Genomic DNA, 26,900 nt, shown 5'->3' on the forward strand with positions numbered 1-26,900 from the left:
TGGGCGAAATGCATCGTTGATATCGTGAGCTATTCCAGCAGCTTTTTGGCCTAGCTTGAACTGGAATAAGAAAATAGTGCGAATTTGCTTTTTGTCCATGTTGTATTCAACATTCCTGAAAAAATGGCCTAATTATTCAAAAAGAAAAAGTGTAAAACGATTAGATAGAGCGAAAAACGGGCTTTAAAATGATATATATATATATAATCAAAGTAATTTAACGAAAATTGATTTGAAAATACATCATTTAAAACCAAAATTTAAAATTCCGCAAGAACTTTCTTGACAACCTAATAACTACAAGATGCAAAACGCTTCAAGTAAGATATAGGATCCCTAAATACCTACTGCAGTTGCGATCTCATTTCATAGACTTTCAAATTTGTGTGACACCCATTTCTAAAGTATTTTTGTCATTCCAATCTCTTTCGTCTAATTCAGAAGCAAGCTCTCGAACAGTTGTGCGTGGATTGTCTTCTTAGTTGATCGTTGTCAACATCCGATAGCCGACCACTACGCTTATCATCTTCAAGACTCTCCATTTGCTAACAGTACTTCTCCGCCGTAATGGTTCCCCCTGGACCCAAAAAGCTGTGATAGATGAGACCGTCCGCAGACCAACAAACAGTCACCAAATTTGTGCTCAAAACAATTTATTCATTACCTGAGTTGCTTAATACCATATCATAAACTGCTAACGAAAATGCTTTTTATACATTTTACGCTTATCAACTTGAAACGACTTCTAACTGCGGGCTAATTCAACTTGAACCGAGTGAGATAATTCGCTGCCGTACTTTTATTCACTGCTGCTTTATTTTGGTTTGGCGCGTTTGGTTGAAGAGATTTGGATTGAATTCACGATGTTTAACGAAAACACTCGATGTGTACGTGTGTCCTTTCGGATATGGTTTGTATCTGAGTTTCATACATTATACAACTCCAGAAGTTTCTACTGAAGATCCACAAATTAATGGCGAAACATCGAAGTATAGAAATAACTGGTCATTTCATTTTTTCATATTGTCTTTGCCCCCACCCCCACATTCAACGTGCTATAAATAAGAATGTCTTCTTCGTGGTTTGGGGATTTGACATCTCTTTTCAGCATGTAAAGAGACCACGTAGTGGTTCTCCACTTAGTGTGTATTTTATACGTACGTATAAATATATATATATATATATATATATATATATATATATATATATATATATATATATATATATATATATATATATCAAAATAAGCAACAAGAATGACTCCGGTAATTTGGTACGATCGTTTCGTACTACATCATTTTATTAGTAAATATGGTTTTCTCTTTTAACTATAAGACCTCTCTTATTCGATAAGTAATTTTATAAGATTTTCTAAACGATGAACCTTTATTTTATTTTACATTATATATTATATATTTTTATATGCTTCCTATATTTATATATTTTTATACATCTATATATATATTACTTTATACTATATGTTTACGTCTTACATTCTAGGCGTTGTAATATATTTTTCTTAATCGCTAAAGTATTAACTTTTAACCGTGATGACCTGTATTCACATATATTCACACATTTTTTCTCGCACTTTCTTATATGCTTGTGCAGATGAATTATATTCCATCTTCCGTGATGTCTAAATGTATTTTCTATGATTAAATGTTCGAGTTATGAAATGTTATTGGATGACCTTGCATTTGTTGTTCTATAACTTTAGTTTGATATATATATACATATATATATATACATATATATATATATATATATATATATATATATATATATATATATATATGTGTGTGTGTGTGTTGTGTGTGTGTGTGTGTGTGTGTGTGTGTATGTAAATATTCTCTGTCTTTCTCACTTTGCACCTCACTGACCCTGCCTTTCTGTCGTCAAGCCAATCCTTGGCATGCTCTCTTTCTTCTCCCCTCCTTAATTCCTTCTTTCTCTCTCTTCTCCCCCTCATTGGTGCCTTTTTTCTCTCTCTTCTCCTCTCACGTGACCGCCAGTCAACTAGCCTTTCGGCTTCCTAGCACTGCCACGACAACATCGATTTATTTTCCAAATACGCCAGCTAAGCTAAGTTGAATTGTCTAAAGTCGAAAGACGCCTGTTGTTCTTGTCCTGTTATTATTATTATTGTTTTTTGTATTTATATTCGTGTAGCATCGTCCGTTTTTCTGTCCTTGTTTCGTATACATTCGATCCTTTTTCCAAGAAATCTAATGCCCGTAGCTTAGTTTTTCCTTGGGGCTGGCCGGATCGGAGCCATCTCAAGATTAATCAGCCGATATTGCGAGGTTGATCCGGTTCTCGACTGAAGATTAGAGGCTTCGAATGACCCACCGTTTTTTTGTGTCGTCTCTTTGAATGTTTTGTTCTTGTCCCATTTTGTATATATATATATATATATATATATATATATATATATATATATAACTTAGATATGTTTCGACCAGAGATTGGTCCAGGCCATGTCTAACTTAATAGCACCACCTGATAGGATTATTCGAATCCTGTTTTTTAAGTCAAGTTTTGTTCAAGTAGTGAGTTCTTGTTGGGTGAGTTGTATCCAATATGGGTGGCTTATCTGGTATTCTTTGAAGGAATCTATCCAGACTCTGTTTAAAGTTGATGGGATCCTTTTCCTCTTTGATCTCCCTCGGGACAATGTTAAATAGGGCGGGGCCTGTTGAGGAAAGAAATTATGTTGCAGTGTACATGTATGTTGTGATCTTGAATTGGAATTTTATATATATATTATATTGTGTGAAATTTGATTTAGTATTTCTAAATTGAATTTTTTTCCTTGTAAGTTTGGATTTTATTCCTTCATAAGTTTGGATTTTATTCCTTCAAATAATAATTATATATATATAATGGTGGTCCAAGTCTTGGATGAACCTTGAAGCTAATTTTTAGGTCGTTTGGGCAAAGTTGGCGGTATATTTTCCACATCGTACAAATGATGTACCGCTCACGGCGACGCTGGAGGGAGTAAAGTTTCAATGCTTTAAGGCGATCCCAATAATCGAGAGCAGCCATGCCTTCAATTTGTTTAGTGAGAGCCCTCTGGGGTGACTCAATTCTGGAGATGTTTTGTCTTGTGTGAGGAGACCACAGTGGGCAGCAGTATTCAGGTGTGGCCGTACAAAGGAGGAAAAAAGTGGTATGATGACACCTTGTTCTCTGGACCGGAAAGTTCTTAAGATCCAGGAACTCATCCTACGAGCTATATCGACCTTCTTGTTGATGTGTACACTCCAACTGAGATCGTCATCAACAATTATATAATATATATATATATATATATATATATATACATATATATATATATATAAATATATATATAATTATTATTTGAAGGAATAAAATCCAAACTTACAAGGAAAAAAATTCAATTTAGAAATACTAAATCAAATTTCACACAATATATATATATATAAAAAATTAGAAAAAAAAACACCTTTTATAAATTCAAAACGAATAATTAAATTACACCATCTAGAAAATTACATATAATAGAAATAATAAAATTAAAATAACAATAAAACGTCAATGATTAAGTAAACGTATATAATTATATACGTTTTTATTATTTTTTTGCAATTTACTTAATCATTAACGTTTTATTAACTTAATTTTAATATTTCTATTACATGTAATTTTCTAGATGGTGTAATTAATTGTTCATTTAGAATTTATAAAAGGTCGTTTTTTTCTAAATTTATGTATATATATATATATATATATATATAATTACTTGTTTCAGTCATTTGACTGCGGCCATGCTGGAGCACCGCCTTTAATCGAGCAACTCGACCCCGGGACTTATTCTTTTGTAAGCCCAATACTTATTCTATCGGTCTCTTTTGCCGAACCGCTAAGTGACAAGGACATAAACACACCAGCAGACACACGCATATATATATAATATATATATATATATATATATATATACATATATACGACAGGCTTCTTTCAGTTTCCGTCTACCAAATCCACTCACAAGGCGTGGCTGTGTGGTAAGTAGCTTGTTTACCAATTATATTCGCGTTTTAATTTTCTTAAATATTTTTCGTTCTTTTGTTGTTTTATTTGTTGCGGCCATGCTGGAGCACCGCCTTTAGTCGAGCAAATCGACCCTAGGACTTATTCTTTGTAAGCCTAGTACTTATTCTATCGGTTTCTCTTGCCGAACCGCTAAATGACGAGGACGTAAACACACCAGCATCGGTTGTCAAGCGATGTTGGAGAGGACAAACACACACACACATACATATATATATACATATATACGACGGGCTTCTTTCAGTTTCCGTCTACCAAATCCACTCACAAGGCTTTGGTCAGCCCGAGGCTATAGTAGAAGACACTTGCCCAAGGTTCCACGCAGTGGGACTGAACCCGGAACCATGTGGTTGGTTAGCAAGCTACTTACCACACAGCCACCCCTGCGCCTTTGAAATGCTTCTTTTGAGGTAAGATTCCAGCAACGTGGGAGCCTTTGTGAGATTGTTTATTTTGCTAGATATAGCAGCCAAAGATGCTTCAGATAGTGACTCATTATATTAAATAGATGCCCAGTGCGACTGTATTCGAGTGTGTGTATGTGGTGGAGTAGCAAACGAAGCCATAATAACGAAATTATGAAAAGCATTCAAATATGAAGAAGCCGTCTTCTTAAAACTGTGCAAAACAACGCTAGAAATAAGAGGAAAATATCTAAACGTCGATGATACATGGGAGACAACTCTTATAAAGCTTTTTATGTAAGTTATCTCCCTTAGGCTATAGCTTTAAAAAAATTTTTCTCCGTTTTCTCTTTAAAATTTACTGCTTCAAACGCTTCCGGTTTCGAAAAGAGTCGGGTCAAGTGGAGGACTTTAGGAGGCCGTTTGCTTTGCTAGTTATAGCAGCAAAATATCCCTCAGAGAATACCTGGTATCAATTAAATGCAAGGTACAGAGGATTAATGGGCGGGATTCTGCGTTCAACACCGCAAATAAGGCTACGAAAGTGAAAAGATCCGGTATTTCGTCTGCCGCTACGTTCAGAGTTCAAATTCCGCCGAGGTCGACTTTGCCTTTCATTTTTTCGGGGTCGATTAAATAAGTACCAGTTACGCACTGGGGTCAATATAATTGACTTAATCCCTTTGTCTGTCCTTGTTTGTCCTCTGTGTTTAGTCCCTTGTGGGTAGTAAAGAAATAGGTATTTCGTCTGCCGCTACGTTCTGAGTTCAATTTCCGCCGAGGTCGACTTTGCCTTTCATTCTTTCGGGATCGATAAATTAATAACCAGTTACGCACTGGTGTCGATATAATCGACTTAATCCGTTTGTCCTCTCTGTGTTTAGCCCCTTGTGGGCGACCTCGGCGGAATTTGAACTCAGAACGTAACGGCAGACGAAATACCTATTTCTCTTTCTTTACTACCCACAAGGGGCTAAACACAGAGGGGACAAACAAGGACAGACATAGGTATTAAGTCGATTACATCGACCCCAGTGCGTAACTGGTACTTAATTTATCGACCCTGAAAGGACGAAAGGCAAAGTCAACCTCGGCGTAATTTGAACCCACAACGTAACGGCAGACGAAATACCGCTAAGCATTTCGTCCGGCGTGCTATCGATTCTGCCAACTCGCCACCTTCCGATAAATTAAGTACCAGTGACTCGCTGGTATCGATGTAATTGACCATCCCCCCCCCCCCCGCCACGTACGCAATCGGTTGTCCTTTTGCCTTTAGCTGATTGGATAATTACTATAACTCTTTTGTAAAAAAAATAGGAAAGTAACTGCAGTTGAAAATTTAAACCCGTCTTTCGCCGAATCGTGAATCAGGAAGTTTTGCAGATTGGGTAATGTTAATGGTTATTTATATTTGCATTTTATAACTGCTACTTTTAGCGATACTTTGAAAAATGAGAGTTTAAGTGTAAGGCGATCACATCGTAGGCTATCTTTTTTTTTTCCTGTAGGCTAACATGTTTATCTGGCATCAGTTCCCAACAGGGTCCCATGTAAAACCCTTGCTGTTAAGATTTGTGCATAAGAATTATACTTCTATAATACACAAAATATTCGGCGATCTTCTAGAAATTTTTTTAAAAATACAATTCCTCATAATATTTAATTCCAAAGCCGGTGCTACTTGAGAACAATGGTCACGGTGCGCGCACTCGCGTTAGCTAGTTTTCATAATTAGTCGATCCTTACTTTGTGTCTTTTTCTGTTTTATTTACTTTGTTTGGCAGTCATGCCTTTGGTTGCTAGGATGAAAGTAGAAAAAGCGTGACGTCATTTTGACGTCACACTTTTTCTCGTCCATCTTCGTTTCTTTCCGTATAATTTATCAAATTAAAAAACGCAAAATCAAAAACGCGTGTAAATATATCAAATTAATAAACGCAAATTATTTAGAATGTAAAAATATTATTTTCAACGGAGAGATTATCAAAATATAAACTTGAAGTTAAGTTTTAAAATAAATGTGATACTTATACTTTCTATATCTCAAACACATGGATATAGCTGTCGAATTTGCTCCATCAACTTTCCGAATATATCGTCCTTAAATTCATAGCGCCACATGAATTCGATGAGATGGGTCTGAAGTAAATTTCGTGCTGTTCCATTTTCTCTTCTGGGCGATGTTTCGCTTGTCGTAGCACACGTTTCCGTCGATTTCCGTAAAAAACTTTTATTTTTTTACATAAGTAATGAGAGCGAAAGAGACTAAGAGGAAGCGATTTTATGACGAGGAAATTTCTCTTTGAAGTCCCCGTGTGTGTGTTTGATGGGGTGTGGGAGACAGACAGTATGTTGTGTAAGTGAAGTGCTTCTGTTCGTGTGTGTGAAGAGACAGAGAGAGTAATGTGTGAAAGAGAGAGATAACTGAAATTTTTTACTCGGTGTATGTGTATATGTATGTCTGCATGTATGTGTGTGTGTATGTATCTATGTATGTGTGTGTGTATGTATGTGTGTATGTATGAATGTATGTATGTATGTATGGCCGATTCAGTGTTTACATTTTTTACGGAAATCGACGGAGGAAATCGACAATCGACGGAGGAAATCGACGGAAACGTGTGCTACGACAAGCGAAACATCGCCCTCTTTTGTTACGATTCTTCACATGTTTCCATAAACATTCTATGTGGTTGGTTGTGGCAAATGTTACCGGATCAACAAAATTTATTGAATGATTCACAGTCAAATGTCTGTATCCTAGCTGATTGAGCGTATTATACGAACGCCAAAGGTCGGAAATTATGGTTGTACCAGGCAATATACGCTCTCGTATAATTTGTAAAAGAGTGTCCGCTGTCCGATCTTCCACTGCCACTAATAAACATCTGGTAACTCTTTCTAAAGCACCAAACACCCACTGCGTTTTAACCCGATGGCCAACATTATATTTTCTTCTAACAAACGCGCTTTCGTCTATCTCTACGATTCGGTTCGGTCCTCCGAGCTTAATGTTCTGTGCAACATAATATTCTGCACATATATCACGGCAAAAATTCCTCCAATCTGTCACGGCTACATTTGCTAAATGACATTCCTGTCCTATTCCCTTGGCTAAATCTTCTTTGGCCCAGTAATACAATATATCTATGATTTGTTGACACTTCAATTTACTATTTTCTAAAAATGTTCCTTTTCTAATTGAAACGGTTTTTCGACAAGGCCTTCCACACGACCATATTACTTCATCCGATATACTTTTTTTCGCTATTTCACTCATGGTACCTCCACACGATATACATATTTTCTGGGTATTCAAAAGGCCATGTCTCTTAAGCCAATTAATGCTATCTGCTGTTGTAGCCGTGGCGATGGCAATATCGCGGTGACTAATTCCTCTTAGACTTGGATATGCTAAAGCCATATTGAAAATTTTCGCACGTGTTGATATCACACTGAAAGACTTTCTAACTGAATAAATTTCAAAGTTTGAATTACGCACGTGGTGGTCAGTGGTCATTCTGATTGGTGTATGTGATCGCGATTTTGGTCATGGGGGTTCATTTGTGCAGATTTGGTGTGATTTCTTTTTTAAAAACAATAATGAATAATGCAAGAATATATTTATTTATAAAGTTTAAACAGAATAAGTATCACATTTATTTTAAAGATTAACTTCAAGCTTTTATAAACCTAGCGTGGTGGTACGTAAATAAACGGCGAAAATTAAAGCGTGGTGGTACGTAAATAAACAAAAGTTTAAACATGACGACGTAAATACACGAAGTTGACGTCTGACGTCAGATTTTTCTACTTTCACTTCTGACAACCAAAGGCATGACTGTTCCCTTTGTTTAAAAAAATTTACTTTGTGTGAAAAAATTATTTATTTTGTGTTTTATTTACTTTTATTTACTTTGCTAGGTAGTCGTTGTAGGATCGACTAGTCACGACTAGCTAGCACCGATACGCGAGTGCGCGCACCGGGACCACTCTTCTTAAATAGTACCCTTGTTAACTACCTCCTAGGACCCGCAAAGCTACGACTGCCATCTTCCAAGTTGGCACTTCTCCACATTCTTCTGTTTAAATTCCAGTGAAGGAGCCTTGAATCTATGTCAGCACTTTCACTAGAAATAAATAATTATATAACATACACACTACGCCCCCCCCCCCGTGTGTATAATGAAATATATATTTAAAATATATATTTGCAACAGATATCGCTTAGATCCTGTAGGTTGAGTGTATTCACAGGTTTGTTACAAAAACTAAAGACACACGCATACATAAATCCATATATGCATGGTTCAGTGAGAGGAATATCGAAAAATTCACACGATCTGACTTTTTTCCCCTCCATAACTTTCAGGGGAAATGGCTATACTTTTTGTAATGGATCGTAAACACACCAGCATCAGTTCTCAAGCGATGCTGGGGGGGACAAACAGACACACAAACATACACACTTCTTTCAGTTTCCGTTTACCAAATCTTTGGTTGGCCCGAGGCTATAGTAGAAGACACTTGCCCAAGGTGCCACGCAGTGGGACTGAACCCGGAACCATGTGGTTGGTAAACAAGCTACTTACCACACAGCCACGTTGCAAGAACTAAAACTTTTTTCAAGGTTCAGTGAAAGGAATATCGGAAAATTTCACACGATCTGACTTTTTTTCCCTCCATAACTTTCAGGGGAAATGGGTATACTTTTTGTAAAGGATCGAGAAGGGGGAAGGAATTTCGGATCAGACGGCCCACATAAGTTGGAAATTGGGGCAATTTGGCGATCCTTTGTTTTAACTCGAAATAATGTAATCACTGAATCGGTCATTTCCGTGACCACATGTCTTGTCAATTTGGAATAGAAAGCTAAATGGGTTGTGCGTGCTTGTTCCTGTGTGTGTGTGTGTGTGTGTGTGCGAGCGAGCGCGTGCTTGTTCCTCTGTGTATGTGTGTGTGTGTGTGTGCGAGCGAGCGCGTGCTTGTTCCTCTGTGTATGTGTGTGTGTGCGAGCGCTTGCTTGTTCTGTGTATATACTCTTTACTCTTTACTTGTTTCAGTCATTTGACTGCGGCCATGCTGGAGCACCGCCTTTAGTCGAAGAAATCGAGCCCCAGGACTTATTCTTTGTAAGCCTAGTACTTGTTCTATCGGTCTCTTTTGCCGAACCGCTAAGTTACGGGGACGTAAACACACCAGCATCGGTTGTCAAGCGATGCTAGGGGGACAAACACATGCACACACACACACATATATACATATATACTACGGCTTTCTTTCAGTTTCCGTCTACCAAATCCACTCACAAGGCTTTGGTTGGCCCAGGGCTATAGTAGAAGACACTTGACCAAGGTGCCACGCAGTGGGACTGAACCCGGAACCATGTGGTTGGTAAGCAAGCTACTTACCACACAGCCACTCCTGCGCCTATATGTGTGTCTGTTCTGTTTTTTTTTTTTTTGTATTTGTTGTGGAATGTTGAAATAACACACAGGAACAAACACACACACACACACGAACACGCACGATCGCACAACCCATTCGCTTTCTCTTCCAAATTGACAAGACAACATGTGGTCACGGAAATGACCAATTCAGTGTTTACATTATTTCGAGTTAAAACGAAAGATTTCCTATTTTTAGAGGAAAATGTGTGATGTAAGGGAGATCTGGCTGTTGTTTCTAGCACATCACAAGATCTCCCTCCTTGTTTCTTTCTCACTCTCACACCTATTGATGTTTTTCAATATCTTTCGGAAAGACTTCCTCCTCCCCCACACCATTTTCTCGCAAATTATTCTTTAAAAAAATTTTTTATGTCAAAACCCCATGTTTTTGGATAGGGAGATTCCAGAAAATTGCCAAAAATCGGAATTTTGAAATTTTTTGCCCCCACCCCTTCTCCTCAATTTCATATTTCACTTTTTTCCATCACCCTAACTCTAAAACCCAACCCTAACCCTAACCTATCCCTAAAACCCCAACCCTATCTCTAAAACCCTAACCCTCAAACCCTAACCCTAGCTGTAATTAGAAAAATTTTTGTAAATTTTTTCAGAATCGTAATCTCTGTATTTTTCTGCATATTTTGACAAAACAAAAATTTGTGAAATAAAAATTTACAAAAATTTTTGGGAATTTTTTCCAGAAAAAAAAAAAAATTTCTGAAAAAAGTTAAAAATGAAGAACGGATGGGGTGTAATTTCAAAATCCCGATTTTTGCCAATTTTTTTGCAGATTCGTATTCTCCCTAGTCGAAAATGGGGGTTTGTGTAGAACAAAAGAAATTAAATAAAAAAAGAAAAGGGGTGTTATTGGGGGTGTACAAAAGGACATCTTGTCTAGTTTTCTTCCCATGAACACATTTTATGGAATGATGATGCCAAAGTAACACATGCATTTAAATGGTAATTTAAATTTTGACTCTCACTTCCAACCAAATGAGTCCTTGTATTTGTAAGAAAAAAACATTTTCTAACAGAAAATTGTTATCAAAATAAATCATGTGTTACTTACCTCTTTTTAAAAACACTCTGGATATAACCTAATCAAGCTCTTCAATATTTTAGAATTATATTAGGAGTAGTAGTGGCTGTGTGGTAAGTAGCTTGCTCACCAACCTCATGGTTCCGGGTTCAGTCCCACTGTGTGGCACCTTGGGCAAGTGTCTTCTACTATAGCCTCGGGCCGACCAAAACCTTGTGAGTGGTTTTGGTAGACGGAAACTGAAAGAAGCTTGTCGTGTATATATGTATATATATGTGTGAGTATGTTTGTGTGTCAGTGTTTGTCCCCCCAAACATCGTTTGACAACCGATGCTGGTGTGTTTGCGTCCCCGTAACTTAGCGGTTCAGCAAAAGAGACTGATAGAATAAGTACTAGGCTTACAAAGTATAAGTCCTGGGGGTTGATTTGCTCGACTAAAGGTGGTGCTCCAGCATGGCCACAGTCAAATGACTGAAACAAGTAAAAGAGTAAAGAAACAAGTGGGGGAAGGGAGTGGGGCTAAAAAAAATCATAAATTTTCAAATTTTTTTTATAGTATGTGTTTTTATGTATGCGTTGAATTATGTATCCTCACCACTGGGCCAATCTTCTATTCATTCCCCACCCTTTTCACAATATTTATTTATTTGTTTTGGTTATCTTTCAGATACCCAGAATCTACAACCTTTTGAGAAATTCTGTCATTGCTGGTAGTGATAGAATAGAAAGAAATGGGATCTAAGAGAAAGAAGAATCTCTCGCGATCGCAGAGAAACAAGAAAAATTATGTATGTAAATGTAGATCAAAGAAAAATGTAACAAGCATTCCTGAGCAAGGGAACTTTTCAACAGGCATCCATAATGCTTTGCCGAGTACATCAGGCACTTTACAGGTCACCGAGGAACTTCACAATGCGAGCAATTCACAGCTGAGGCCATACGTTGATGACTCATCAGATGAGGATATAGAGATAATGAGTCCAGAACACAAGAGGCGCCTGAATGACTGTTTGGTGAAATTGTTGGAAAATATGATTCCTGATGAAGTGCTCAATATTTTATTGGCAAAGAAAGTATTAACAATCTCTGAGATGGACACAGTTAAAAGTAAGGGAATCCGTATGGCTATGAATGAAATGCTCATTTCTTTGGTGACCTGCAAGCCAGATAAAGCATTTAGTGTACTTGTAGAGGCCCTGAAGAGATCTGAGCAAAAGAATTTGGCCAAGTTACTGACATCTACCGAGTATCGAAAACGGAAACCAGGTAATTTCTTCACATACAAATACAGACACACTCTTTCTTTCATAAACACTCCACAACACTTCCCCTTACAAACATACACTCTGTCTTTTTTACACATGCACACGCACACACACACACACACTGAGGCATACATAGCTCCAGCTCCTTGCATTTCACACTACTATTGAAAATCAGTTAATTGTGAAACCGGTTAAGTAAATGCAACTAAATCTTGTTAAAGATACCAAGTTCATTTTCAATCTTTATCCTCTTTATACCTCCACATGTGTAAAGAAAACCCTTATGTACACACATACACCCACATGAAACATATATATATCATCATCATCATCATCATCATCATTTAGCGCCCGCTTTCCATGCTGGCATGGACGGTGCAACTGGGGTCTGGGAAGCCAGAAGGCTGCACCAGGCTTAGTCTGATCTGGCAATGTTTCTACGGCTGGATGCCCTTCCTAACGCCAACCACTCCATGAGTGTAGTGAGTGCTTTTTACAAAAGAATAAGTCCCGGGGTCGAGTTGCTCGATTAAAGGCGGTGCTCCAGCATGGCCGCAGTCAAATGACTGAAACAAGTAAAATAGTAAAAGAGAGAGAGTTTCTGTTACTTAGGATGTTGTTCCAAAAGCGTAACTGCTAGAATAAGAATAGAATGGGCAAAGTTCAGAGAGCTACTACCTCTGCTAGTAACAAAGGGGCCTCTTCCTCAGAGTGAAAGGTAGGTTGTATGACGTCTGTGTATGAACAGCTATGCTACATAGCAGTGAAACACGGGCTGTGACTACTGAGACTTGAGAGAAATGAAGCCAGTATGCTCTGCTGGATTGGTAATGTCAATGTGCATATATGACAGAGTGTAGGTGATTTGTGAGAAAAACTGGATATACAAGGCATCAGATGTAGTGTGCAAGAGAGAAGACTGTGCTGGTACAATCATGTAATGCATATGAATGAAGGGTTGCATCAAGTGATACCAGTCTCTAATTGTGGAATAAAGTGGTTAGAAAGTAATCTTAAGGCATTGGGCCTAATAGAGGAGATCCCAGAGGTTTGCTGTGCTTGAGGTGACAAATCAAGCTATGTAAAATCATGGTTGTCCTTGCATACAAGCACGTCCCCTAGATCACTCTTCAGTTGAGTATCCCTAATCTTGAGGGCTTGCAAGTGCTAGTGTCATGTAAAAAGCACCTATACCTATTTCTTTACTACTCACAAGGGGCTAGACACAGAGGTTACAAACAAGGACAGACAAACAGATTAAGTCGATTACATCAACCCCAGTGCGTAACTGGTACTTAATTTATCGACCCCGAAAGGATGAAAGGCAAAGTCGACCTCGGCGGAATTTGAACTCAGAACGTAACAGCAGACGAAATACGGCTACGCATTTCACCTAGTGAGCTAACATTTCTGCCAGCTCGCCGCCTTAAAAAGCACCTATACCAGTGCCACATAAAAGCAGCCAGAACTCTTTGTAAAGTGGTTGGCTTCAGGAAGGGCATCAAGTCATAGAAACCTTGCCTAAACACACAGGGAGCCTGGTCAGTTCTTCAGTTGGTTATCTCCTGTCAAACCAGCCAACCCATGCAGTATGAAAAACAGACATATGATGATGATGATGATTATGTGATTAAGAATCTCGCTTTGAAACTGAATGGCATTGGGTTCAGTTCTAGTGCACAGCACCATGGGCAATTGCCCTCTACTATAGCCCCAAGCTGACCAATGCCATGTGAGGGAATTTGGTAGAATGAAATTGCGAGCAAGCCACTCACTCACACACACACATTCACATGAGTGTGTGTTTGCATTTGTCCCCTTACTACCACTAGACAATCTACTGTTGGTTTGTTTACATCCCCTTAACTTAGTGATTAAACAGAAGAAGGGAAAATAAGTTTTGGTTTAAGTTTCTTTAGCTAAGGTGGTGCCCCAGAATGACTGCAGTCCAACGACTGAAAGTGAAATATAAAAAATGATATACATCATCATCATCATCATCATCATCACCATTTAGCGTCCGCTTTCCATGCTGGCATGAGTTGGACAGGTCAACTGGGGTCTGGGAAGCCAGAAGGCTGCACCAGGCCCAGTCTGATCTGGCAATGTTTCTACGGCTGGATGCCCTTCCTAACGCCAACCACTCCATGAGTGCAGTGGGTGCTTTTTACATTTAATGTCCGTTTTCTATGCTAGCATGGGTTGGAATATATATATATATATAAATGGCTATTTCTTGCACCAGCTTCACATAGAAGCCTCAGCCCATCTAAAGTGCCTTGGATTGCAGGACGGCCTGCACTGCTTACCTTGGATCGTAGGGCGACCTGCTGTGCTTGAGGAGACCTATTGGGTCAAGTACATCAACAACAAAAAATGAAATGGAAATTGTAATTGTGATACCTGTGCCGGTGGCACGTTAAAAGCACCATCCGAACATGGCCAATGCCAGAGCCGCCTTGACTGGCTTCCGTGCCAGTGGCATGTAAAATGCACCAACTGATCATGGCCGTTGCCAGCCTCCCCTGGCACCTGTGCCGGTGGCACGTAAAATGCACCCACTCCACTCACGGAGTGGTTGGTGTTAGGAAGGGCATCCAGCTGTAGAAACACTGCCAGATCAGACTGGAGCCTGGTCCAGCCTCCTGGCTTCCCAGACCCCGGTTGAACCATCGAAACTATACTAGCATGGAAAACGGACGGTAAACGATGATGATGATGATGATATATATAGGAGAATTTGTTTTTGAAAATGCACATGGTTAAATGTTCACAGAATTCGATGACAGAGTTAGATAATATCAAAAATGATCTTCAAAGAGTATTAAAAATGTGGATTACTGAAAGTTTGGTCATAACGAGTTATTATAGAATATGTGGACGAGAGAAAGAAGAAGAGAAGGGAGTAAAAAAAAAAAGGTTTGTTTTTACAGTTTCTATCATACATGGCATTCTGCTTTTTGGAATTAGTTTATATACATGTTTTTCCACGAATGGACCTAATTTTTGAATCATTATAATTCTTATGACATCTTATTCTTCCTGGGGGTCAAGTTTGGCATTCTACCTGGTTGACTTTGTTGAAGGGAATGGCGATCAATCTTTCCGGTTGGTTCATTCTCTTAAAGGGTCAGTTTGTTTTTTTTACTGAGCATCTGGTTCTGATCAGAGGTAAAATTTCATTGGTCTAGAGATAGGTGACATCAACAATTGACGTTTGAGAAGGTGTATGGTGTTATTGTTATCACTACCAGATATATATATATATATTTCGATGGGTGAATAAATTATCCTATGTTTACTGTCAACATGGAAAATTCGATGAACCGATACCAGGGTAGCAAATTCACATCAGAAACATGGTTGAAGCGACCTATCCAAAGGTAGAAACTCTGGGTTCATGTGCAGAAATTTGTGTGTTATATATGAATAAATAAATAAATGGAGTTGAACGAAGATGTTAATAAAATTCTTTTACTTTCGACATATGTTTCGAAGACAACATGGTTTTATTCCAAAGGAATAAACGGTGTAAGATGCAATCTTCTCATCAGGAAAGAAAGGGAGCCTCTCTGTCTTCGAAACATATGTTGAAAGTAAAGGAATTTTATTAACATCTTCGTTCAACTCCATTTATTTATTTATTCATATATATATATATTTCTTTACTACCCACAAGGGGCTAAACACAGAGGGGACAAACAAGGACAGACAAAGGGATTAAGTCGATTTACATCGAGACCCAGTACGCCACAGGTACTTTATTTATCGACCCCGAAAGGATGAAAGGCATCGTCGACCTCGGCGGAATATGAACTCAGAACGTAACGACAGACGAAATACCGCTAAGCGTTTCGCCCGGCGTGCTAACGTTTCTGCCAGCTTGCCGCCATACATATATATATATAATGAATAAGTGGGGATAGATTCTCCAGGCTGGTATCATTTGAGCGCTCGATTATAATCCGGGTTGTGGCTAACACTGTATTTCATTCAATGGGTATATACTGGGTTTGCTTCGCAAGATTATCAATATTTTACCATGTGTATATCTAAGACAATTACAATGAATATGGAGATTTGTACATCTGCATATTCTTTTATTTCCATAGTCAATTGTACAACATATTTGCTTTAAACTTATCCAACACATTTCTGGTGCATAGACATCGAGCAATTGCATTTGCATCTAGTTACTTTCAACTGATTATTAGTCTGCAACTTTAACCCTTTTGATACCAACCCGGCTGAACCCACCTCTGGCTCTGAGTACAAATGTCTTGTTTTCATAAGTTTTGAATTAAAATCTTCCACCAAACCTTAGTCACAATTTATGTTCCTAACACTAGCTTAATAATAACTAAGTTATTTTACTAAATTCTTTGTCACATTTAAAATCAATCGAAAGAAACACAGAGCATCTCAACAGAAATATGGTAACAAAAGGGTTAATCTTTTTCACTCTGTGGAATCTTCACAGGTCCCATTAATATTGATGTTGAAGATATGAAAGGTGAAGATGACTTCAACAGCAATAAAATCATTCTTCCTTTCTTAAATAGCTTCTCTTAACCCTTTCGTTACTAACCCGGCTGAATCTGGCTCTGTAGTACAAATGTCTTGTTTTCAAAAGTTCTGAATTAAAATCTTCCACCAAACCTTAGTCACAATTTATGTTCCTAACACGAGCTGAATGATAATTAAGTTATTTTACTAAATTATTTATTATATTTAAAGTAATTGAAAGAAACACAGCATCTCAAAATAAATAGGGTTAAGCAAGGTCCATCCACAGATATGGTTCAAAATGAACTAAGTGTATGTAGGCTTAGCTAGCATTATTTTCTTAGGTTACTATAATTTTTGCGTGCAAAGAATGTGAGTGAAGGATTTGGAATCCTGAATTGCTATAAAAACTGCTATGGGATTGACCTTATCCTGACCCTAGGTTTGAAATTCAAATTGAGACTACTAGATCTTTTAATTCAAAGTATATTATTTAAAAAGCCTGAGCCTTAATTGGATTATGAATTAGTGATCTTCAGATATTGTGTACAATTATCGGTTACTAAACCAGACATAATTAAATATTGAGGTACACCGGATATCCTTTCTCCCACCACCATTAACTGTGTCTATTCTCCCAGACCCTCCTCCTCACTGTGCTGTTCTCTACATATTACCTGCACTCTCTCTTTCTCTATCTCTCTACTGAGACAAACACAACTTTATAATGCGCACGTATGTGCCATCAAATTGTCTCACAAACTCTTCATAAGCTTCAGAAGAGTTGTCTGGCCGTTTGATGCTGCAGAGCCATGACTTCAGTACATTACACATCTCACTTAAGCACTCTTTTCCTTTACTGTCAGAACTGGCTAAGTTCTCAATGTCAACTTGCATGCTTATCTCCCCTGCAAGAAAAATAAACAGGCTGTTTTGGTATTTTTTCTTAGTTTTTTTTTAGTTTTAAAATATTTACTATTAGTTTCCCCACCACAAAATATCAAGAAAATAGACAAAAACAGCACCTGTGCTTTGAAGAACTTACTCTATGTCCTCAAATATGGTGGGTGTGATGGAGACTACATAGGTCAGACTAGTTTGACCTTGAGGGACAGACTGACGGTATACAAGCAACAAATCTGGGACCCCATGACCAGGAAAATTCCCATAAGCAAACACTTAGACCAATGCCCTGCAAACATAAACCCAAAATACCAAATCGTCTCTCTCTATCAATGCACTGGAAACACTTCAACCCAATTCCAATTGAATAAGGAAAGCATATCATTAAAAATATAAACCACAACTAAATATCCTTTAAAAAGAAGAAAAACACTCAATTTCTCCACAGAAAAAAAGCAATCAGATACACAGACATAATTTGAAAACTTTAGTAACAGTTTTCCTCCTATGTTTCAAAACCACAATAACACAATACACTGGAGGTAGGAGCTGGTGTTAGCAGTGTTGTAAGTATAAGCATTATGGTCATCGAATGGTGTAGATTTAAGTTGTGTAGCAAAAATATGGATATTCCAATGTTAGGTTAGGAGGGAGTCAGCTAAAACTGGTTGCGTTTGTCCAGGAAGAGGAGGATTGAGGGTATAATGTAGGGTACCACCAACAGGGAAGGGTTCAGACAGAGAGAGAGGAAACAAGCTGATTCCTTCATACACACAAACACACCCACACACATGAACAAGCACACGTGGACAGTTGAATAGCATTCTCCTTCACTTGATAAGGCCAAGGTAAATTCCTGGGTAGTTGTTGGCATGTTTCTAGACTGAATGAAAATGAAACGAAAGCTAGCCGGGTAAGTAGGTAGGCAGATATCTGCCTACCTACTTACCCGGCTAGCTTCGTGAGATGTGTAATGTACTGAAGTCATGGCTCTGCAGCATCAAACGGCAAGACAACTCTTCTGAAGCTTATGAAGAGTTTGCGAGACAATTTGATGGCACATACGTGCGCATTATAAAGTTTTGCAAACTTATGGAAAATCTAAGCAGCAAAGACCGGGCAGTTACTGATATTACAAATGGAAGTATCCATCTCTGGTTCCATTGCTATACACTGAATGGTTTGTTAGATCTTTGGGAAATGTACAAAAGTGGGAAGTTTCTCCACCTTCTCCAGGAGTGTCTTATCAAACCAGATATAAAGCAGAAATTTCACCCGAAGATAAGAGTGAGAATAATTGATGAAGAATTTCAACAGTGTTATCAAGAATTATCTGGGCAATGTAAGCTTGACCATGTTTTCTAATGCTCTGAAACTTTTTTTTTACTTCACATTGTTTCTTTGTTAAATATTCAGGATGAAGCACAATTATATCTATCTATCTATCTATCTATCTGTCTACATATCTATCTATCTATCTGTCTATCTATCTGTCTACATATCTATCCTTCTGTCTATCTGTCTACATATCTATCCTTCTGTCTATCTGTCTATCTATCTATCTGTCTATCTATCTATCTGTCTATCTATCTATCTGTCTATCTATCTGTCTATCTATATATCTGTCTGTCTTTCTATCTGTCTGTCTATCTGTCTATCTATCTGTCTGTCCGTCTGTCTATTGTATTCTTATTCGTGTAACATCGTCCGTTTTTCCGTCCTTGTTTTGTATACATTCGAGGCTTTCTTCCAAGGAATCTAATGCGCTTGGCTTAGATTTTCCTTTGGGGCTGGCCAGGTCGGAGCAATCAGATGATCCGGTTCTTGACTGAAGATTGAAGGCTTCGAATGTCCCGTCTGTGTTTTTTGTCTCGTCTTCTAAATGTTTTGCGTTCTTGTCCCAGTTTATATTTTCTTACATATATATATATATAGCGGCACCCGTACCCTTTTGGTCTTATTTATATATCTGTCTATCTATATATCTGTCTGTCTATCTATCTATCTATCTCTATCTATCTATCTATCTATCTATCTATCTATCTATCTATGTATATATATATATATATATATATATATATATGCACACACACATATATACACACACACACATGTATACACTTAAATGCATGCACATATATACATACACACGTGTGCCTGTGGGTGTTTGTGCAACCGGTGTTGGTGTGTTTACATCTCTGTAAGCCAGTGGGTCAGCTTAAGGGACTGATAGAATAAGTACCAGGCTTAAAAGTAATTCCTGGAGTAAATTCATCTGACTAAAATTCTTCCAGCACAGCCACAGTCTAATGACTAAAACAAGTAAAAGGATGAAAGGAGATATATATATATATACATATATATATATATATATATATATATCAGGAGTGGCTGTGTGGTAAGTAGCTTGCTTACCAACCACATAGTTCCGGGTTCAATCCCACTGCGTGGCACCTTGTGCAAGTGTCTTCTACTATAGCCTCGGGCCGACCAAAGCCTTGTGAGTGGATCTGGTAGACAGAAACTGAAAGAAGCCCATCGCATCTATGTATATATATGTATGTGTGCGTGTGTATTTGTGTGTCTGTGTTTGTCCCCCTAGCATTGCTTGACAACCGATGCTGGTGTGTTTACGTCCCCGTCACTTAGCGGTTCGGCAAAAGAGACCGATAGAATAAGTACTGCGCTTACAGAGTATAATTCCCGGGGTCGAGTTGCTCGACTAGAGGTGGTGCTCCAGCATGGCCGCAGTCAAATGACTGAAACAAGTAAAAGAATATATGTAGCGTCATCTTGTAAATAATGCTGTCTTTTCAGTTGCATGAACTAAAAGTTGGCGGGAGACAGGATAACAAAAGCAGGTAGTAATTTTACCATGTACTTATTCTTTGTGCAAGTTTTGAAGAGTTCAGTTATTTTTTCAAAGCTATAATGGAATTGACAAAGGAACATATTCAGCATATTTTGCTTTATGAGTTCAATAAAGGCAAACAACGCAACAGAAAGTGCAAGGAATGTTAATGCAGCATACAGCGATCGGACAAGTGTAATCCAGTGTCAACAGTGGTTCCAGAAATTCTGAGATGGAAACTACAGCCTAGAAAACGAGCCTCACCCTGAAAGATCTGTAGAGGTTGGCGAGGATGTCCTGCAAAACCTGGTGGAACAAAATCCTGTTGTAATTGTTGAAGAACTAGCAGAGAAGCTTGGATTTGGTCATTCAACCATTCATCGACACCTGTGTGCCTTCAAAAAAGTCAGCAAATTCAGTCAATGGGTTCCTCACAAAATTTCCGAGTCTAATCGCGTGCAGAGAGTGAATGTGTGCTCTTCTTTGCTGTCACATCTCATCACTGAACCATTTTTGGACTGAAGAGTGACTGGTGACGAGAAATGGGCTCTCTTCAAAAATGTCAAGCGCCGAAGACAGTGGGTAGGGAAAGGAGAAACACTGGTTAAAGAAGGTCTTCACCCTTGTAAGGTGTTGTTATTTGTTTGGTGGGATGTGAAAGGTTTAATCCACTTTGAACTTTTGAACCAAATGATAACAAGGGAGATCTACTGTGAGCAGCTTGAGTTGCTTAAGTCAGCACTAGAAGAAAAACGACCATCTTTGGTTTGAAGACGAAAGGTGTTCTTCCATCAGGATAATGCTCGGCCATATACAGTGACGATGACATTCTAAAGGCTGGAGCAGTTTGAATGGGAAATGATGCCCCACCCACCATATTTGCTGGACGTCGCCCCATCTGATTATCATTTATTCAGCAGTCTTCAGAATCATTTGGACGGAAAAAATATGAATTCTGTAGATGAGGTCAGAACAGTACTGGAAGAGTATTATTACATATATATATGTTGGTGTCATTAGAATTTTAAGTGTTTGAGAGAATGTGAAATAATTTTATATGGAACTGGATCTCGAAGCATACATATAAACCTATAAATAATACCATATTAATATTGGGTTGGATAGAACAAAATCATTGGCTGCCTCTCAGGCTTGAACCTAAGTTACAGAGATGTAGACACACCAACACAGGTTGTCAAGTGGTGATGGAGGACAAACACTGACACACAGACATACATACATATATGTTGGGCTTCTTTCAGTTTCCATCTACCAAATTTATTCACAAGGCTTTGGTCAGCCTAAGGTGGGGCTTAAGATTTGGTAAAAAGGTTTTTTAAGGGATTATAATACTATCCATGTATAAGTAAGTCCCATATTTTTTTAACCTAATTTTGACAAAAAAAGGGTTTCTTACACACGTTAAAATTAGGTTATATGACATTAGGGTATGATACAGCTTTGCAGCCCCTCATGTCAGACCCTGTCAGACTGTCCAGCCCATGCCAGCATAGAAAACGGGTATGAAATGATGATGGCGATGACATAAGTACCTGACAACCCCAAGGCGGTGTCTCCCTCAAAATTGCTGGCCTTGTGCCAAAATGTGAAACCATTGTCAAGGCAGTGTCTCCTTCAAAATTGCTGGCTTTGTGCCAAAATGTGAAACCATTGCCAAGGCAGTGTCTCCCTCCAAATTGCTGGCCTGGTACCAAAATGTGAAACCATTATTAAAGCTGGTGTACACAAAAAGAAATGACATCTGGTACACACTCAGTGTAAAATGGTTGTTCTCAGGGAGGGCACAGAGGTGTTGAAATCCGGCCAAATCTGACACTGCTGCCCGATGCAGCAGTGTGACTCACCGGCTACTCTCAGACTGTCCTGCAAATGCCAGTATAGGTAATGGATTTTAAATCATGATGATTTGATACACACACACACACACTATGTTTTTGTATGTGTGTGTGTGTTTGTGAGCGAGCATGTGTGTGACATGGCAGTGCAGGTGATTACGTTGATGTTGATGATGATGATGATGGTGTAGCAAGTCATAAAAGGCGGCAATATGAATTAATGTCCATTTGCCCAAACAGACATAGTTGTTGGTAATCCCATTGGTTAAAATTACTGCCCATATACAAATTCTAAACTTTCATCAAAGAAATCTTTCAGAAAATACAGTTCTTAGAATTCGGATATGAGCAGTTATAAAAACCCTGATTTTTGGGAAATTACTCAGTGTTCGTAGGATTTTACTAAACCCCACGACACTCACAATTGTGATAGTTGGATGTACTAAGCTCTACGACACTCTCTCCTTGAGATATTGGCTATTTTTTATGCCATGTCTATGATAAAAATCCAACATGACTTATTTGAATTGTTGTGAACTCTAGTAGTTAGTACGAAGGATTAGCTAGTGTGAATTTTAAGTCATAATTCTCTGTGACGAAATTACTTTACTTTCAAATTGTATTAAAAATGCTAAATGTACATAAATAAACTAATGTAGTGATTATTTTCTCTTTCTTTACGTTTTTCAACTTGTTAATGAAATTTGTTTCTGCAATTATGAAACTGTGTATTTTTTATAGCAGTTAAAAGAACACGAATTTATTTATCTTCAACATACATGCACGCATAAAGTGTCCGTTTGCGTTTCAGAGTATATATTTCTCACTATGGTGTTTATGTAGCTGGAGTCAGGATTTATGTATAAGGATAACACTTATAAGTAAGTGACGGGTTTATCAATATGTATCCCTACTTCAAAAGTAAAATATATTTATTATCTATTTCCAAATAGGAAACATATAAAAGTAGTGTTACACAAACAGTAACCGAACGAGGCTATAAAAAGTGTAATGTGTTGTTTGTTTTGTTCCAGCATTTGAAGGAAACAAAGATGTCACTGAGGATCGGAAGGCCGTACAGGTGAGCGAGTGGACTTTGGTTCTTGAAACATTCCATATTTTATACTGAGATAGTAAACATTACATGTGTGTGTGTGCGTGCATGTATACTTACATACGTAAATGTGTGACTTTTGTAGATACTTGTACACACACACACACGCACACTCATATACGTATGTATATATGAACACACACACATCTCTATATATATAAAACTGAGAATGTGTGTCTGTCTGTGTGTTTCCTTAAAACTTGAGAACTACACAACCAATTTCATTCAAATTTTACATATGCCTTACTTAGGGTCCATGTAGTTTCATGGGAAGAAAAAAATGTTCAACTTCTTGCCTAGGGCGAGCCCATAGCAATATCATATCTTCTCCACTATTTCAGTATTATGTGTTAAAAGTGAAACAAAAACATTTCTCTATTTTATATCAGATACTTTCACTTTAACAATAAAAATAATAATAACAATTGAATTATATGTAGTAAGTAATAATTAAAATCAAACTTAAGTATAATATAATCGTAACATAACAAAAGTAAAAATAGCAATTGGTATAAAATTGCATCAATGATTTGAACTTGAATAAGTGGTTTCACATGAATGGGAATAAATTAAAAATAAAATTAGCGTGCAGAAATGGAATAGTCCTACAATTCCAGTCTGTTATATATTTTCAGTATTGTTATCACTAGCGATATCAAGATATAACTTTGTATTTTGTATTTTATGTGTAGATGTACATGTAATATGTACACATATATATACACATATATACATGCACTAGCACTATGACCCGGCAAAGATGGGTCTTTAATGCTAGTATATTTATACATTTGGCATGGTTTCTACAGCTGGATGTCCTTCTGAACGCCAACCACTCTGAGAGTGTAATGGGTGCTTTTACGTGCCATCAGCACAGGTGCCATTTGTGTGGCACCAGCATCTGCCATGACTGCTATTTTACTTGGCTTTGTCAATCTTCTTCAAGCACAGCATAATGCCAAAGGTCTTGGTCATTGCTTCTGTGAGGCCCAACGCTCGAAAGGAACTATTCACATGCCACTGGCATCAACCACTTTGCCTCCGTGAGGCCCAATGCTTGAAAGATGCATTCTACTTGGTACTGGCACAGGTGCCTGTTATGTGATACCAGCATCATCCACAACGATTTCACTTGGCTTGACCGGTCTTCTCAAGCACAGCATATTGACAAAGATCTTGGTCACTAGTCATTGCCTTTGTGAGGCCCAAAGTTTGAAGAGCATGCTTCACCACCTCGTCACGTCTTCCTGGGTCTACCTCTAACACAGGTTCCCTTCACAGTTAGAGATTGGCACTTCTTTACACAGCTGTCCTCATCCATATGCTTCACATGACCATACCAGCACAGTCGTCTCTCTTGTACACCACATCTGATGCCTCTTATGCCCAACTTCTCCCTCAAGACGTTGGATCTTTTCGGTTTGAATAGCAGTTTTTAACATAATTTCTAGGTAACTAAAAAATTTTAAACTTCGTATACTGGTAGAATGTGTTTATAAAACATCTTTTTCTCTTGGCTTTATAGAGAAAATTCTATAGTTCGTAAGATATTTGTTGTTTTTTTTTCTTCAATTTCTGCAATTTCAACCAATCAAATACATCTATTGAGTTAAAAAACATTCTGTGCTGTATGAATATGTCCCTCGTTTAAGAAACAGATTGGGTTTATTTACATTTGTGAAGAAAAAAAGATACCCTTACCCTAACCAACTCTAACTAACCCTAACCCTAAAAGAGATTGAAATGCAATAGATTCTAGGGTCATAATTATGGGTGACAATTTCATATGACACCGCTAGAAAAAACTGCCTGTCAAACTGAAAAGATCCAAGATGTTTACACTCTGTGAAACATGCACACTGACATTGTTCATCCATTGAAGCCTACTGGCTTCATTTCTTTTCAATGCAACACATGTCCTCGACTGTCAGAGCCCATGTTTCGCTACCATGTAGCATAGCTGTTCACACACAGGCATCATACAATCTGCCTTTCACTCCAAGGGAGAAGCCCTTTGTTACCAGCAGAGGTAGGAACTCTCTGGACTTTGCCCAACCCATTCTTATTCTGACTGCTACGCTCTCGGAGCACCCACCTCTACTACTAACTTGGCCACCTAGCTAACAGAAGCTGTCTGCTACCTCTAGCTTACCCTCCTGCCTTTTGATGGCATCTCTTTTCTGTACATTCTCAATGTATCTTCCACACAAAACGCTATTCTCCCTGTTAACCTTACTCTGATATTGCTGCACCTCTTATGTGGCCATAGCTTACACCAGGTAAATCTTTTCTACAGATCAAGCAGGGCCATCTACCTGAAGGGATTTGTGATTTGTCTGCCTTCTTATTTACTAAGACCTTTCAATTCTAGACCTTGCTTCCATACCTGGAATGTCTTCTCTAGTTCTGATAGTGATTCAGCTACAAGAACATGGTCATCAGCATAGAGGAGCTCCCAGTGGCAGCCTGTCTGAAATTCTTCTGTTATTGCCTGGAGGACTATGATGAATAAGAGGGAGCTGGTAACTGATCCTTGGTGGACCCCTACTTGTACCTTGAATTCATACTAGGGTCATAATTATGGGTGACAATTTCATATGACACTGCTAGAAAAAACTGCCGTTCAAACTGAAAAGATCCCATTTTTTATTTAACACCCTCCCTGCCTCATAAATCCTAAAATTTCAGCTTCTTTTCAAAATTTGTTTTAATCATAGTTTTTAATTACAGGCAGTTGAGAAGTTTGACAAGAAGGAGAGAGAACTACAAATCTATAACATAGAGGGCAACTGGGAATTCCTACGGGACAGCTTGCTGAGTGCCACTGACCAAAGCTGGTGCAAAGTCCTATCCAGACCGAGGGTGATGTGGAGGTGGAATGATGCTGTAGACAAGGCCATTAGAGCAAAGAGACAGGCCTGGAAGTGTGGGGTTAGCAGGGAACTGTATCAGATAGCCCGAAGGAAAGCTAGGAGGCAGGTACATTTATCCAGGGAAGTAGCAGAAAAGAAGTTTGCCAATGTTCTGTGACATGAGGACCAGAGACTTGAAGTGTTTTGGATTGCAAGACAGTGTGTGTGAGAAAATCCTGATGAGTTAGGAGAGAAATGTGTCTGCATGAATGATGGTTCACTTGCATTTAGTGATTCTGCAAAGAAAGAGGCTTGGAAATACCTTTATGAAAGGCTGCTAAATGTGGAGAATGAATGGGACAAGAGGGAGCTGGTAACTGATCCTTGGTGGACCCCTACTTGTACCTTGACCCAACAGAGGAACTAGGTATTCAAATTGACAGTAGCCTAGTAGATAAAGCAATTAAGGATACGAAGACAGAGAAAGCCCCCGGCCCATCAGGAATCACTGCTGAGATACTTAAAATATCTGGTGGAGTAGGATATTAGCTTGGTCACTCATATACTCTTTTACTTGTT

General features: G+C 38.3%; 2 protein-coding genes across 2 annotated transcripts; one reads left to right on the forward strand and one right to left on the reverse strand.

Moving 5' to 3' along the window:
• Positions 1 to 5,744: 5,744 nt before the first annotated feature.
• Positions 5,745 to 26,566, forward strand: LOC115231131. Its single transcript, XM_036499958.1, has 4 exons — positions 5,745 to 5,872; positions 11,642 to 12,240; positions 23,390 to 23,436; positions 26,200 to 26,566. The coding sequence occupies exons 2-4, from the start codon at positions 11,706 to 11,708 to the stop codon at positions 26,497 to 26,499; spliced, it is 882 nt and encodes a 293-aa protein (XP_036355851.1). The 5' UTR covers positions 5,745 to 5,872; positions 11,642 to 11,705; the 3' UTR covers positions 26,500 to 26,566.
• LOC115231130 lies at positions 7,198 to 7,908 on the reverse strand (the record flags this gene model as incomplete). Its single annotated transcript, XM_029801215.1, has 1 exon — positions 7,198 to 7,908. A coding segment is annotated over exon 1 (711 nt), but the record flags the coding sequence as incomplete, so codon positions are not given.
• Positions 26,567 to 26,900: the final 334 nt, after the last annotated feature.

This window comes from Octopus sinensis, unplaced genomic scaffold (assembly GCF_006345805.1).
Source record: "Octopus sinensis unplaced genomic scaffold, ASM634580v1 Contig17520, whole genome shotgun sequence".
Lineage (NCBI taxonomy): Eukaryota > Metazoa > Mollusca > Cephalopoda > Octopoda > Octopodidae > Octopus > Octopus sinensis.

Excerpts from the sequence above, each read along its gene's own strand:
- LOC115231131 (XM_036499958.1), top strand. The coding sequence starts at position 11,706 with ATGGGATCTAAGAGAAAGAAGAATCTCTCGCGATCGCAGAGAAACAAG. Across the intron at positions 12,241-23,389 it reads GTATCGAAAACGGAAACCAG|CATTTGAAGGAAACAAAGAT; the intron begins GTAATTTCTTCA and ends GTTTTGTTCCAG. Across the intron at positions 23,437-26,199 it reads AGGATCGGAAGGCCGTACAG|GCAGTTGAGAAGTTTGACAA; the intron begins GTGAGCGAGTGG and ends TTTTAATTACAG.